Source organism: Erpetoichthys calabaricus, chromosome 7 (assembly GCF_900747795.2).
Source record: "Erpetoichthys calabaricus chromosome 7, fErpCal1.3, whole genome shotgun sequence".
Lineage (NCBI taxonomy): Eukaryota > Metazoa > Chordata > Cladistia > Polypteriformes > Polypteridae > Erpetoichthys > Erpetoichthys calabaricus.
The window spans coordinates 183,181,187-183,197,947 of record NC_041400.2 but is presented as its reverse complement, the minus strand read 5'-3'; the positions used below and the strand labels follow the sequence as shown (position 1 = coordinate 183,197,947).

Below are 16,761 nucleotides of genomic sequence, written 5' to 3'. Positions count from 1 at the left end.
TAAAGAATATTTTAAGCTTCAGTAGATGACCATTCATATTTGTAATTAGTAAAAGATTAACAATGTAAGTAATGCTGAGTCATTTGTAGGTAGAAAACCTGCCATATTTGAACTTGCAGTATCTAGGAATTACTCTGAAGAAGTTTCCATACATACAGTGCATCCAGAAAGTATTCACAGCGCATCACTTTTTCCACATTTTGTTATGTTACAGCCTTATTCCAAAATGGATTAAATTCATTTTTTTCCTCAGAATTCTACACACAACATCCCATAATGACAACATGAAAAACGTTTACTTGAGGTTTTTGCAAATTTATTAAAAATAAAAAAATTGAGAAGCACATGCACATAAGTATTCACAGCCTTTGCTGTGAAGCTCGAAATTGAGCTCAGGTGCATCCTGTTTCCCCTGATCATCCTTGAGATGTTTCTGCAGCTTCATTGGAGTACACCTGTGGTACATTCAGTTGATTGGACATGATTTGGAAAGGCACACACCTGTCTATATAAGGTCCCACAGTTGACAGTTCATGTCAGAGCACAAACCAAGCATGAAGTCAAAGGAATTGTCTGTAGACCTCCGAGACAGGATTGTCTCAGGGCACAAATCTGGGAAAGGTTACAGAAAAATTTCTGCTGCTTTGAAGGTCTCAATGAGCACAGTGGGCTCCATCATCCATAAGTGGAAGAAGTTCGAAACCACCAGGACTCTTACTAGAGCTGGCCGGCCATCTAAACTGAGCGATCGGGGGAGAAGGGCCTTAGTCAGGGAGGTGACCAAGAACCCGATGGTCACTCTGTCAGAGCTCCAGAGGACCTCTGTGGAGAGAGGAGAACCTTCCAGAAGGACAACCATCTCTGCAGCAATCCACCAATCAGGTCTATATGGTAGAGTGGCCAGACGGAAGCCACTCCTTAGTAAAAGGCACATGGCAGCCCGCCTGGAGTTTGCCAAAAGGCACCTGAAGGACTCTCGGACCATGAGAAAGAAAATTCTCTGGTCTGATGAGACAAAGATTGAACTCTTTGGTGTGAATGCCAGGCGTCACGTTTGGAGGAAACCAGGCACCGCTCATCACCAGGCCAATACCATCCCTACAGTGAAGCATGGTGGTGGCAGCATCATGCTGTGGGGATGTTTTTCAGCGTCAGGAACTGGGAGACTAGTCAGGATAAAGGGAAAGATGACTGCAGCAATGTACAGAGACATCCTGGATGAAAACCTGCTCCAGAGCGCTCTTGACCTCAGACTGGGGTGATGGTTCATCTTTCAGCAGGACAACGACCCTAAGCACACAGCCAAGATATCAAAGGAGTGGCTTCAGGACAACTCTGTGAATGCCCTTGAGTGGCCCAGCCAGAGCCCAGACTTGAATCCGATTGAACATCTCTGGAGAGATCTTAAAATGGCTGTGCACCGACGCTTCCCATCCAACCTGATGGAGCTTGAGAGGTGCTGCAAACAGAAATGGGCGAAACTGGCCAAGGATAGGTGTGCCAAGCTTGTGGCATCATATTCAACAAGACTTGAGGCTGTAATTGCTGCCAAAGGTGCATCGACAAAGTATTGAGCAAAGGCTGTGAATACTTATGTACATGGGATTTCTCAGTTTTTTTATTTTTAATAAATTTGCAAAAACCTCAAGTAAACTTTTTTCACGTTGTCATTATGGGGTGTTGTGTGCAGAATTCTGAGGAAAAAAATGAATTTAAACAATTTTGGAATAAGGCTGTAACATAACAAAAGGTGGAAAAAGTGATGAAGCGCTGTGAATACTTTCTGGATGCACTGTATATCCATTAGTCACAACAGATGAGAACAATGGTGGGATTCTTCATAGCTGGTGTGGTAGAATTGTCTTTGAAAACCTTTAAAAAGCTTATCAATGCTTCCTTGTTGGACCCCCTTTTCAGTTTGCCTGCTGAGCAGACAGGTCAGTGAATGATGCGGGCAGTATGGATCTACAATTAATAATCAATTCTTTGCATTTATATAGCACCTTTCTCATCACTCAGAGCACTCAGCAATTGCAGGTTAAGGACCTTGCTCAAGGGCCCAACAGAGCAGAGTCTCTTTTGGCATTTACGGGATTCAAACTCCTGGACAACCCTGGACTTCTGTTCAGAATTTAATACAATCATCCTGTTTTCTGTCCCTGACTCCATTCATTAGCGGATTACTAATTTCCAGACAAATCAGAAACAGCAGATGAAACTGGGGAAACTCTACTGTAGTTCCGGCACAGTTAACACTGGTGCCCCCCAAGGATGTGTGCTGACTCCACTGCTCTTACTAATGACTGCACCTCTAAGGATCCCTCAGTCAAACTCTTCAAATGTGCTGATGACACAACCAACCAGTGGTGGTGAGTCTGCATACAGACGGGAGGTTGAGCAGGTGGCCCTTTGAAAAACTGGGAGCTAAATGTGCCCATACATTTGGAGATAACTGTGGACTTTACAAGGAGTCCCCCAGTATTCTCTCCTCTCACCATGTTAGTTAGTTAGGCTCCATCAGGTTCAATTCCTTGATGAATTAAAGATCTAAAATGAAGTTGTTTTCTTTTTCTAGTCCAGCAAGGTCCTCACCATACTTAATAATTAATGTGTCAGCTGTGGAAACCGTCAGATTTCTGAGAACCAAGCGCTCATGGGACTTGAAATGGAAGATTGATATAGATTCCATTATAAAAAATGCACAGCAGCAGATGCTAAGAAAGTTCAGTCTACCACAGGAGCTACAAATTCAGTCCTACACAGCAATCATTGAGTCTGTTCTCAGCTCATCCATTACAGTGTGGTTTGTGGTTTGGATCAGCAACTAAATATGTCAGGTCTGCTGAAACGATCATTGGCTTTTGTCTTCCCTCCTTACAGAACGTGTATTCCATTCCCTAGTCATGAAATAGGAAAATCATCACTGATCCCTCATATCCAGACCACAATGTCTTTGAACTTCTCTCTTCTGGTATGCATTACAGATTTAACTATACCAAGCAGAAATAAGAATGGTTTCTTTCCACAACTCCACCCCATAAAGGGTTAATTTGGTTGGGCTGTTCCTGGCTAACAGCACACCCTCCCCGCAATAAAAAACATCTTGCAATAGACTTTGAGTGCTTAACTCTGCCATTCATTCACTTGTTACACTGCCTTGCACTATGTGGGTGTAGGTTTGTACTCCTAAGTTTGTATTTTCTGCTGGTGTGTACTTATCAGTTGTGTCCATGTAGTGATATGTAAGGAGTCAAAATCAAAAATTGGAGTCAAATTCCTTCTATGAGTGCATACTTAGCTGATAAATGTCAATTCATTCATCAGTCATATTTAAAAAAATGAATATTGACCAAAATGTTGTACAAGGAAAATGTAAAAAAAAAAAAAACAACATAAAAATTGAAATATGACATAAAAAGAATAAAACAAATAGGAATAGCAATCAAAAACTCATTGAGAATTAAAAGACAGAGAATAAAAATGAGTTTTTAAGACGTGATTTTAAAGAAGCTGAAGTAGGTCCTCATGTAAAGTGTTGGTGTATTCCAGCAACCGAGAAAGCCTGACCTGCTTTACATTTCAACCTCGATCTGGAAACATTCAACAGCATTTGATCAGAAGACCTAAGTGACGTTGCCAGAGTCTGGTGTTGCACAAGGTCTGAGAGATAAAGTGATGTTAAGCCATTCTAGGACATAAAAACAAACAGTAAAAATCTTAAAATCAATTTGAAAATGGACTGGAAGCCAGTGGAGAGAAGCCAGAATGGGAGTAATGTGTTGTCGTTTACGTGTGCCTGTCAAGAGCTGAGCAGTGGTGTTTTGAACCATCTGCAGGTAAGCGATGGATGAAAGACCAACATAGATTCGATTAAAAGACACAGCAGCAGATGTTCTTGCTGTGGCAGCTGAGACGGTTCAGTCTACCACAAGAGCTTCAGATTGTTATGTTTCAGCCATGGCCGGGTTCAGATGTCTCATTTATGTTCATTTTGTTTATTTTTGATATGTTAGCTTTCTTGATTATTTTGTTTCTGAATGTCAAAATCTCTTCTGCTATGTTCTTTGTGTTTTGTGGGTGATTCCCCAAGAGGTGGGGCCTATAAAGGCTGAGGAAAACCCTCAGTTCCTTGGGGTTCATTAAGAATTTGCTTGTGGTGGTGGTGGCAATGTGACGAGTTCTTCTGTGTATATCACTCCTTTTGATTATTTCGACATTACTAGATTTTTGACTTTATGTTCTGTTTTAGATTTGTGAGTGAGTCCTGTCTGCCATGGACTTCCTTTGACATTTCAGGAAACTCTTTGACTTTGTGCTCCTATGAGCATTTTTACGACAATAAATATTTTCATTTATAAAGATTCTGGCCAGGATTTGATGGATCCCCCTTCTGAGGGTGCATTTTTGAGTTATTTTGGGACTGTTTTATTTAGTTCATGACACAGATTCAGTTCTACACAGTCATCGTCGGGTTTACTGTCAGCTCATCCATCACAGTGTGGTTTGGATTAGCAGCTAAACAAGTCAAGAGCAAAAAGTCAGATCTGCTGAAAAGATCTTTGGGCTTAGTCTTGTTATTAATTAATTATTTGTGAATGTATGTATTTATTATGTATGAGTTATAAATAATATGCTTTAGACTGAGGATTTGGACCACCCTAGGCCAATATGACTTTATAACCAGGACAACAGTGTCTGAGGATGTGTGAGTCATGTATTTTTTTCTTACTTTGGTTTTCTTCATCTCTTGCTAAGGATACTTATCATCACCACTGGAGGGAAGGCAACCTGTCATCAAGTGCTCGCTGTGAAGTCTGTAAACGAACCTGTGGCTCCTCCGAAGTGTTGTCTGGGATGAGATGTGAATGGTGTGGAATTACAGTAAGTCTGACTCCTTCCTCAGCTTCCTCAGGTTGGTTAACACATTGACAGTCACTCCTGGATTTTCGGGATTTCTTGCCATTGTTCTCTACAGATCTTCTCAAGTTCTGTCAGGTTGGATGGAGACTGACGGTGGACAGCTATGTTCAGGTCACTCCAGAGATGTTCAAAACATTCGGGCTCTGTGCTGGGCCACTCAGGGACATTCACAGAGTTGTCTCTAAGCCGCTCCAGTGTGTTGTCTTTGCTTTGAGCTTAAGGCTGTTTTCCTGTTGAAAGTTGAAAATTTGTCCCGGCCTGGTGTATAAAACACGCTGGAGCAGGTTTTCATTAAGGATATCTCTGCAGTTTGCACTGATTTGCTTTCATGTAACTCTATCTGTTTTCCCAGTAACCCCCACAGCATAACGCTACCACCACCATACTTCACTGTTAGAATGGTATTACACAGGTGATGAGAGGTACCTGGTTTCCTCCAGATATATTATTTAGAATTGAGGTCAAGCAGTTCAATCTTGGTTGTATCAAATAAGCTAAACTTGTTTCTCATAATAAAAGAGTCCTTTAGGTGTCCTTTTGCAAACTCCATGCAGGCTTTCATGAGTTGCCTGGCCGCTCCGTCACAATGCCCAGATTAGTAGAGTGTTGCAGTGGTGGTTGCCCTTCTTGTGGTTTCTCCCAAACTCACACAAGTTCTCTGGTGTTAAGCCAGAGTGACCCCTGGTTTCATGGTCACCTCTCTTGCCAAGGCCCTTCTCCCCCTCATTGCTCAGCTTGGCCAAGTGGCCAGCTCTAGAAAGAGTTGTGGTTGTTATAAACGTCTTCCATTTAGGAATTATGGAACTCACTGTACCATTGGGAACCTTCAGTGGTGCCAACATTTCTTGTATCCTTCTATAGATCTGTGCCTCAGCACAAACCTGTCTCTAAACCCTGCTGGAAATTTCTTCAACCTTATGACTTGGTTGTTTGCTCAGCTGAGGAACCTTCTATAGCCTGGCATGTGCCTGTCCTAATCATTTGCACTCAATTAAAATGACCGATCACTGGTGGACTCCAAACAAGGTGTAGAAACATCTGAACAATGATCAATAGAACGGGATGCAGCTGAGCCAGATTTCAAGTGTCATAGCAAAGGGTCTGCATACTTGAGCCAAGGTGATAGTTCACTTTTTTTATTTTTCATTAATTTGCAAAAATTTCTAAAAGCCTGTTTTTGTTTTTTCATTCTGAGGTATTGAGTTTTGTTTGATGAGGGAGAAAATTAATTTAAATAATTTTAGCACAATGCTGCAACATAACAAAATGTGAAAGAAGTGAAGTGGTCTGAATACTTTTTCCAGGTGCTGTATACCAAAATCAGCACCATTTATGGCATGTCTCTAACAAGAATGTAATACAATATCTAAGCAGAACATGACATTCTCAACCCAATTAATTGGTGTAAGATAGAAGAGTATAGGGTTATAGATAGATAGATAGATAGATAGATAGATAGATAGATAGATAGATAGATAGATAGATAGATAGATAGATAGATAGATAGATAGATAGATAGATAGATAGATACTTTATTAATCCCAAGGGGAAATTTACAATTCCAAATTCACAGGGGTTATGGGGCATTGGGACTCCTTTTGAACCAGATGGGACCTGTTCTGCCACGACGGGTGACATTTGAGCCGAAGGGACGTTGGGGAGGCGTATGAGTAGGATAGTCAAGAATTGTTTAAATTAGGGAATGGGGGAGCAGGGTGTTTAGGACAGGCCTGATTTAGAATTGTATATGAGGGGGCAAAAATGGTGTAAAAATGAATAGGCATAGCAATGAAAATTCTAACTCAAAGTTTAAGTGCAAAGTAAATCAAGAAACACATTAAAAATAGTTTGTCTTAATGCTCAAAGTATCAAAAATAAATCAAATGAGCTGGAGTTGTGTGTAGCTGAGCATAAATATGATATTATAGCATTAAAAGAAACCTGGCTAAATAACAAAGATGGGGATGAGTATAGCATACTGTAGATGGATACACATTTTTTAGGAAGGGTACACAGAACAAAAAAATGAAGGCAGGGTGTCGCTGTTTGTGTAAAGCAGATGTTATACACAAGTCTTCTTCAGTTAGACAATGAGCCCCAACTTAGTGAGGACGACTGGATTTCGTCTGGCAAGCACTAGGGACAGAGGCCTTATTTTAGGAGTGTACTATAGACCCCCAATGCAAACAGTAATTTCAATGTGCAACATTTAATAATATTAAAAAGGCAAGTTTACAGTGGGATATTTTAGTCGTAGTGGACTTCAACAACCATAACATTTACTATGATAACCTTGCAAATAGCAGAGCACAAGAGCAGGAGTTTTTAGAAGTAATCAGTAACTGGTTTTTAACACAGGATGTTAAAGCACCAATGTGGAGTGAGGCCTGCTTGGATTTAATATTTTGTAATAATTAGGATAGAATTAAGAGTGTTGAGGTGACTGCACCATTAGGGTCATGTGACCAAAATCTAATATGCTTCTCAGTGTTTTGGAAGTGTCCTGTGTGCAGTTTTGGTCTCCAGGCTACAAAAAGGACATACCAGCACTTGAAAAAGTCCAGAGAAGAGCAGCCAAAAAGTAAGAAAAAGAAGAAGTAGTGGACTTGTCCCTATCACCTGCCAGACAGTGTTCAGAAGCCATTAAGAAGGATAACAGAATGTCAGGTTATATAGCGCCCTGATGTGTGGAGTACAAGTCACAGGAAGTTCTGCTCAAGTTTTATAACACACTGGTGAGGCCTCATCTGGAGTACTGGGTGCAGTTTTGGTCTCCAGGATTGGCAGTGCTAGAAAAGGTCCAGAGAAGAGTACTAGGCTGATTCGGGGGTTACAGGGGATGAGTTATGAGGAAAGATTAAAAGAGCTGAGCCTTTACAGTTTAAGTAAAAGAAGATGAAGAGGAAACCCTGAGTGAAGTGTTTAAAATTATGAAGGGAATTTATCCAATGGATCGAGATCAAGAACACAGGGACGCAGTTGGAAACTGTTGGAAACTTGTTAAGGGTAAATTTCACACAAACATTAGGAAGTTTTTCTTCTTGGGCTAAATGTCCTGTTATTGTCTAACTTTTTCTAATGTTCTAATGTTCAAATCTAAGTCAGAGTTTAAAGTTTATCTTAGCACCATTAAAACCAAGAGAGCCCCATAACAGGTGCAAGCCCATCACAGGTCCCATTCCTGTGCACAGCCACACAGGATCAATTTAGAATCGGCCATAGTCTAATAGGCACAACTGTTAAAATGTTGAAGAAACCCCCATGCAGATTATTGAGAACATGCAGCCCCTACACAGACCATGACCAGACAGTAAATTCAAACCCAGGCAACAAAATACTTTTTTAGTATGCTTATCAGCTGTTTATTGCAATTTGCATTTCTTTGCATTTTTCATTGTAAAAAGTAAGTGAATATGAGAGGAATTATCTGCTGGACTTAAACATGGAAGCCATTGCTTGGCTTGTCTCCTTCTGGCATTCCACAGGTCACATCTTTGTGAAATGCTAATATGCATGAGTGACACTTTTGATGTGCTCTAATAATGCTGGCTGGTGTGACTGTGTGGGGTAAAGCGTGTCATCACGCCAAATGTGCATGTCTCCTTGTTGTGAGTCTTAATTTTGACATGGATCGACCTCCCCCTCTACATTTAGTGACAGATTAGCCCCTAAGAGCTAAGCTGTAGACATTGCATTGCAGAAGTAGGATGAAAGACAGAAGTCTGCGGAAGCCTGAATGAAATTGACACTGAGCAGGTATTGCCATCTTGTGGCCATCTGTGTGTATGACAAGGCCTGCAATCTATGAAATAATGGTAACATAATAATAATACATTTTATTTAAATAGCACCTTTCCCATCCAGGCTCACAGTGGGCCAGTCTCACTCCTGTGGATTGATCAGTGGTCACACATTAGAACATTAGAAAAGAAACGCCCAAGAATCTCATCAGTCCTATTCAAGTTGAGATCTGAACGTCCCTAAAGCCCTTCTATTTACCACACTACTTACCACAGCGTTAGTTTGCATTTCTCTTCACAAAGTCTTCTGCTGATAGTCGTCTCTGACACACACACACACACCTACAATAAAATATTCTTTAAATGTGTTCTCCTAAAGATGTAATTTGTTGCCATAATAGCAACCATTATAAATACTGTACATCTAAGCCGCCGTTGACTCATGATTATGTGACTACTTTTTCATGTGAGGAGATTTTTGCTGCAAGGCAATGTGAAATATGAATATTTTTCCACCAGTGTTTGGGTAATATTAGTAGTAAGGGGCAAAGAGAATCATAATGGCATTCAGAAATGTGCTTGTAGAGCAGGGGGACATATAAGGGGGCTTACACAATGTGCCTACAGCGTTAATGACATGTTACAAGTTCCAGTACAGTACAGTATTTACCTAATTGTCAAATAACAGGTTGAAATGGTACCACATTTTTGATCACTTTTTCCAGTTAGTATCTATCTATCTATCTATCTATCTATCTATCTATCTATCTATCTATCTATCTATCTATCTATCTATCTATCTATCTATCTATCTATCTATCTATCTATCTATCTATCTATCTATCTATCTATTATATAGTGTCTTACACATCTATCTATCCTTCTATTATATATTGCCTTACACATCTATCTATCTATCTATCTATCTATCTATCATATACAGTGGAACCTTGGTTCACGACCATAATTCGTTCCAAAACTCTGGTTGTAAACCGATTTGGTCATCAACCGAAGCAATTTCCCCCATAGGATTGTATGTAAATACAATTAATCTGTTCCAGACCTTTTTTTAAGCACAAATATAGTTAATTAAACCATAGAATGCACAGCGTAAAAGTAAACTAAATGTAAAAACATTGAATAACACTGAGAAAACCTTGAACAACAGACAAAACTAACACTGCAATAGTTCACGCAATAGAGCTACCAACCGCTGGCTAAAAAAACTTTTTTTTTAATGAGTTTTAAGCACAGGGAAAAAAATGAACATTTGAAAAATTCCGTAATTTAATAAACCACCAAGAAAAGTAATATTGCAACAATGCACGCTACAAACCGATAGCTGTAAACAGAAGTGAAAACAAAAACAAGCCCAGTGCATTCTTTAACTGCCTTCCCTGCCTTATGTGTCCAGCCCTGTCTCTCTCTCGGTCACGCTGCCTGTGTGTGTGTGTGTGTCGCGCTCTCTCTCTTGCTCTCTGCACAGGAAATGCACAGGGAGAGACTGAACATGTACAAACCGAAAGGGAACCTGGCTTGTTCGTATACCGAGTGTGTGGCCGTGAACCGAGGCAAAAATCTATCTATCTATCTATCTATCTATCTATCTATCTATCTATCTATCTATCTATCTATCTATCTATCTATCTATCTATCTATCTATCTATCTATCTGTCATAAAGTCTTTCATATCTATCTATCTATCTATCTATCTATCTATCTATCTATCTATCTATCTATCTATCTATCTATCTATCTATCTATCTATCTATCTATCTATCTATCTGTATGTTATATAGTGCCTTCTACTCTATCTATCTATAATATAGTGCCTCTCATATCTATCTATCTATCTATCTATCTATCTATCTATCTATCTATCTATCTATCTATCTATCTATCTGTATGTTATATAGTGCCTTCTACTCTATCTATCTATAATATAGTGCCTCTCATATCTATCTATCTATCTATCTATCTATCTATCTATCTATCTATCTATCTATCTATCTATCTATCTATCTATCTATCTATCTATCTATCTATCTATCTATCTATCTATCTATCTATCATATAGTGCCATTCTTTCTTTCTTTCTTTGTTCCATAGAGTTTGCACTATTAATTTTATCGAAGTGCTGATGATTAGCATTGAGCAGTGCAGTCAGAGGCACAAACAAAGTTAATGCTAAAGGGAGGTAACAGTTTCACTGCTGTTCCCTTGTGTCTGCTTATTAGTAAGACTTTCACTGTTCTGTACATGTGTGACACTAATGACCCTCTAATCCTGGTAAGAAATGCTTCTAACAAACGGGGCAGAGAAGGCAATAAGGCAGTGAAGTGGTTGTTCTCCATTAGTACACAGTGTCCCCAGCATTACAGTACAGTTACAAGTTACCAGATGGTTATTGAGGGTCGTGACTGTCACATGTTCATAGGGCAGTGAAATAACGTTACGCATGTGATAATCCACATGCAATACACACCACTCTCTAGTGCCATGATTAGCATCTCATTTCAGTGTTACAGGAAATTATACAGTAAATAAAAGAGAAAGAGTGCATTTGTAAAAGTATTCACCCCCTTTGGCCACGCTTTATTGTCATGCAAGATTGAATTCCAGTGAATTTCATTTGTCTTTCTTGACACCGATCAACAGAAAAAGACTCTGCAATGTCAAAGTGAGAACGGATGTCGGAAAAGTGGCCTAAATAAATGACAAATATAAAATACAAACTAGTTAATCACAGGACCGGAGTGGTGCCTCTGTGGCTAGGGATCTGCGCTGGTGTCTGGTTGCTGGTTCAGATCCTGTCGCTGCCAGAAGAGATCCTACTCTGTTGGGCCCTTAAACTTGAAAACAGCTCCAATGGCTGACCCTGCGCTCTGATTGCCAAAGGTCATGTGAATAAACAATTTCCCCTTGAGGAGTTAATAAAGTATATCAAATCAAAAAGTACTTATTGATTACATTTCTGTCAGTTTGCAGAGGACTTTTTTTAACTGTGACATTTTATGATGTTAAATGCATTGGAATTCAATGTTGTATAAAAATAAAACTGTGAATCCTCTTTATAGGCGCTGTACAAAACAGTCAGTGTGTACAAAAAACCATCACATTACTCCATGCAAGATAGAAACCCCTACATTAACATCCCAGACAGTCACCAAGTACAATGACTATGAAACATAATAATGTAGTAAGATGGAATAGTTCAGATTTGAGGAGAGGGTCTGTTTTTACTCTTAGTGGAAGACCAAATGGGAGACACTTACCTTGATGAAGTGAGAATTTGATTGTACTGAATACGCATGACAAGAAACGGCACTTGACTAAATTGCTGATGGGGCAAAATTCAATCATGAAATGTTCCTGTTGGTCGATGAGCCACTGATGTCCCTTCGGAGTGTCCCCATCAAGCTGCCTCCCATACATTTTTTTGAATTGATATATTTTGTTAATCCCCAAGGGGACATTGTATTTCCACATGAACGTTGGGGGTCTTAGCATAGGATCAGCCATTGTATTGCGCCCCCTGGAGGAGTTTTCAGGTTATGGGCCTAACGGAGTAGAGGATCCCTTCTGACAGTAAAAGGATTTGAACCGGCAACCTTCCAGATACCAGCACAGATCCGTAACCTCAGAGCCACCACTTCTCCTTCTTGGTGTTTTTCCCAAGTTTTACGTAACGTTCTTGACACTTTTTTGTATTTTTTTTTTTATTTTTAGGCTCACGCATCATGTTTTGGAATCATTCCTCCTGAATGTAAGTTCGGCAGGCTAAAAAATATGATTCTTCCCCCACACTGTGTGCGGATCTGCTCCCGGAATTTCAGCAAACAGCATTGCTTCCGGATCTCGGAAACGACTAACACAGAGTCAGGTAAGCCTTCCGGTGACGTCCACCACGGAGCGGTCTGCCTGTTAATGTGACAGATTTCTTTTTTGACACTCCCTTTTCAAGTGACAGGTGAAAGTTGGGCATGAATATTGCCGAATCCCAGGATAACAGTTTTTTCCACAGCTCCTTTACAAGTGATGCTCTCTGCACTTAATGCTCGGGTGTCAAACTCAGACCCTGGAGGGCTGCTGTGACTGCAGGTTTTAATTCGGCCATTTTCTTAATTAGTAGCCAATTCATTCTGCTAATGGCACATTATTCTTTTCCCATAATTTTAATTGTCGCTTTTTAAGATTCACAACCCTGACTTTTTACAAGAAAAGGCCATTCAGCCCAACTATCTCATCTGTGCTGCTCACCGAGATTGTCTAGAAGAGTGTTTCGCAACCTTTTTTATCTGAGGTGGCACACTTTTTGTAACTAAAAACATGCCAAGGCGCACCAGTGTTCTTCTAACCACAAACACATGTACAGGTAAAATTCTGTTACAGCGAATATCTTTACAGCGAAATTTTCATTACAGTGAAGTATTTTTATGGTCCTGACAGTTTCCCCATAAGACAGAGTCTATAGAAGTCTCGTTACTACAAAGTACTGTAATAAAGAAGCAGACACAAGTATAAAGGTTTGGGGTTTTTAGGCCCCATAGACTGTAAAGTAAATTTGAATATGTCAGTGTTTTCTTCTCAGTTCAACAGACAATAAAAAATAAGGAAGGTAGGACAGTTTATAACAGAGGAGAGGAAGTGATGAAATGATGGGGAAAATGGTGATGGTTGATGGGAAAAGTGATTTCATCATTGAGGGACCAGAGGTTTGAAAGGACCCCGGAAGTGGGTGGTACCAAAAGACTTCTGGGACTGTTTATGGCAGCGGTGCTTCGGTCTTTCTGAAGAAACAAGAAAAGAGAGGTTAGTACCCCGCCATTGTCCCCCGGCACGGCTTGTCGCGGCGCCCGTCAGGTCCTTAAGCCGCTCCCCATGCACTCATGCGTGACATTACATTCAATACAATACAATACAGTTTATTTTTGTATAGCCCAAAATCACACAAGAAGTGCCACAATGGTCTTTAACAGGCCCTGCCACTTGACAGCCCCCCAGCCTTGACTCTCTAAGAAGACAAGGAAAAACTCCCAAAAAAAAAAACCCTTGTAGGGAAAAATGGAAGAAACCTTGGGAAAGGCAGTTCAAAGAGAGACCCCTTTCCAGGTAGGTTGGGCGTGCAGTGGGTGTCAAAAGAAGGGGGTCAATACAATACAATACACAGAACAGAACAAATCCTCAATACAGTATAAAAAATAAAAATTTTAGAAGTACGTAGCAGAATTTAACAGTAGATGATATCACATAATATGATTTGGATTTGTTTAGAGTCCTGGAGACCTCATCCATCAAGCTGCCTCCCCCATTTGGCCATTCCACGGCTAAAACAGCACTGGGCCAGCCAATCCGATGAAAGGACCCCTCTTTCCCACGATTCCTGCAATCCTCCATCAGGGATGACTTTACCTTAGGCAGGCAAAACAACTTGGCAGGTGGGCCGTGGCACAAAGTGCCACATTTGAGTACCGAGAAGAGAAACAGAATAGGTGAGGGTTAGTAACAAATTATAACAATTATAAAGTCAAAAATTAAAATCACAGGCTAATCCAACTTGTCTGAATTTCATCACAGCAACTCTAAATGTGACTCAGCAGTGTGTATGACCCCCACTGGCCTTGACAATGTCTGACCAGCTCCTGATGAGACGGTAGATGGTGTCCTGAGGGATCTCCTCACAGACCTGTTACTTATGTTTTAGTGCTAATGACTAACAACAGAGATGCAGTCTGTACAGTTAATCAGCAGCTCTAGTCAGGGTGTGCTAAACTGAAGTAGTGAGTCTTCAGCCGGGATTTAAAAGCTGAGACCGAAGGGACATCTCTTATAGTAGCAGGCAGATTCAGCAGATACTTTCATTACAACGAAGTGCCCAGAAAACCTTGAAATGCCTGAATGAATCATCTGTGGTCGCAGCTCAGTTGTGCACAGTGATCCCCAAACAGAAACATTGTACATTTTTTTTCTCTTTTTTCGGACTTCGCTCGTACTGTTTTTTTGCTGTTTTTGTTATCGGTGGTTTTCAGTGATACCTTTTGCTTATTGCTCGTCAGCATTTGAAAAACATCCACTGGAATTTAACTGATTGTCTCCCTCCATATAGAAACGGTAGATACAAAAAAACGACAACTGTTCATAGTAGAAAAAAAAACTTTTAATTGTTGCAGCTCTTGAAAAGAAAAAATACATTGCCAGTGAATTTGGAATTTCGCCATTGACACTATCAACTTTCTTGAAAGACCGAGCAAAAAAAGAAGAAAAATCTCGGGTTGCCAACATATGGGAACTGCTGCATTTGAAGACGTTGAAAAAGCAGTGTTTAATGTGGTTAAGTGATGCTTGTTCAAGAAATACTGCTGTTAATGCGGCACTCATTCAAGAAAAGGTGGGGTTTCTAAACTCTCTTAGAACCTCCCTGAATTGGACAACACGCCGAAGAACATCCCGAAGTGAGATCACGGCGTCTGTGGAAGACTGTTTATCTGTTACAACAGCAGGCTCAAAGCTCTGATGCGGCTCTTCACCGAAGCAAACAGAAAAGAACTTGATGGGTGATGCAAGGAACATTATAAATGCAGGGCACAGTATAACTTGGCCACTAACCTGGCCATGACCTTGCCTGACTGCTGTGTCTGTGTATAGGAGAGTGGGAGATCTCGCTACAATAAATAACCGTGCTGTTCCTGTTTCACACTGAATAAAGCTGGTGTCGCTAAAGTACTGCGACTCACCCTCATATTTTGGGGTGCAAGATAAGGACTTCTAGCGTGACCCGATCTTTTAGGATTTGCACTTCATTGCACCGCTGTGAGCCTGCTGTTGCCCTGCCCCGGCAACGGACAAACAATCTTACACAGACGCAGCAATCGCGCTTTGGAACGCACTTCAGCGTGACATTCCCGTTAGGTGGTGGGGGGGGGGGACTCCCAAAAGAGTTCAAAAACCTCATAATATGAAAACAAAGAAAGAAAGGATGATTCGGCTTCTGATTGATAACTGTGCTGCCCACAACATGCTTCCGCATTTAGATAATGTTCACATTGAATTCCTCACAGCCAATTGCACGGCCATTGAGTTTGGGCATCATTCGCACCCTGCAAGTGTATTATCAGAAGGAAATGCTGAGAAACATTCTCATCAGCATAACTTGTAGACAGGAGGAGATTAAAATTAACATGAAAGAAGCTATTGAAATGATTGCAAACTCCTGGATGCAAGTTAAAGAAAGCACTACAGCTACAAATACAGAATCTCATTACAACGAAATATTTTTTAGGCAGTTCATTGCAACAGAATTTTACCTGTATATCTCCTACATGTGCTCCAAAGGGGCGAGACCAGAGAATCCACTAAAAAAAGCAGCAGCTCTGAGATCAGCATTCATATACACAGCACTTAGTGAGCACTTTGGTTGCATCTCCAAGCTGCTTTGTCCCTTTTCCCACCTCTCTCAAATGCCCACTATCCACCGGCCCTGTGAGGCTCGCTGGCAACCAAACAACCAGGCAGATGGACTTGAGCAGCCAGGAGACGCGTCCAAAGTGTTCAGAGTTCTGAGTCTGCAACATGGCGATCACGGAATGGCTTTTATGCCAGGTACTTCAAGTAGTCCTGTCCACCTCAGACAGGTCTGGACCACCTGAGGAGCTCATCCCTCCTAAGTTCAGACTCAGGTGCAAGAGTGGCATTTGGGGGTAGCAAGTGGGGCGACCGCTCTGGGCCCCACACCTATGGGGGCCCCACTTTTGAGGTCTGCATGTCCCATTCGAGTTCTGTTCTCCGGTATATATATATGTGAGATGCTTCTAAGAGGAACCCTTTTAAAATCCCTCTTCATGGTCAAATGAATGGTCATGTATGTCTTTGAAAATATTCTACAGTCCACCTTCATCACCCGAAAAGGTTTGCCAGTATTATCCCTTCCTAAAATAGGTATAGCCCATTAGTCGCTGGGTTACATTGCATCCAGATTAGACTACGAAGATGTCAGCAACGACTTTTCCAATCGGAAGGCAAGAAAAGTGAATTTTCGTCTCTGAACTTGGAAACTGGTAAGAGATTTCATGTTGATACCTCTACGTTAATTTCACACTTCTTT

The 16,761-nt window shown here is 40.8% G+C and overlaps 1 protein-coding gene across 1 annotated transcript in view; it reads left to right on the top strand.

The window, feature by feature from the left end:
- LOC114654940 (diacylglycerol kinase theta) overlaps positions 1-16,761 on the top strand; it is a 360,676-nt gene that overhangs the window by 238,519 nt on the left and 105,396 nt on the right. The window contains 2 exon segments of the mRNA XM_028805813.2: positions 4,756-4,881; positions 12,390-12,543. Of these exon segments, the coding sequence (XP_028661646.2) occupies positions 4,756-4,881; positions 12,390-12,543 (280 nt within the window).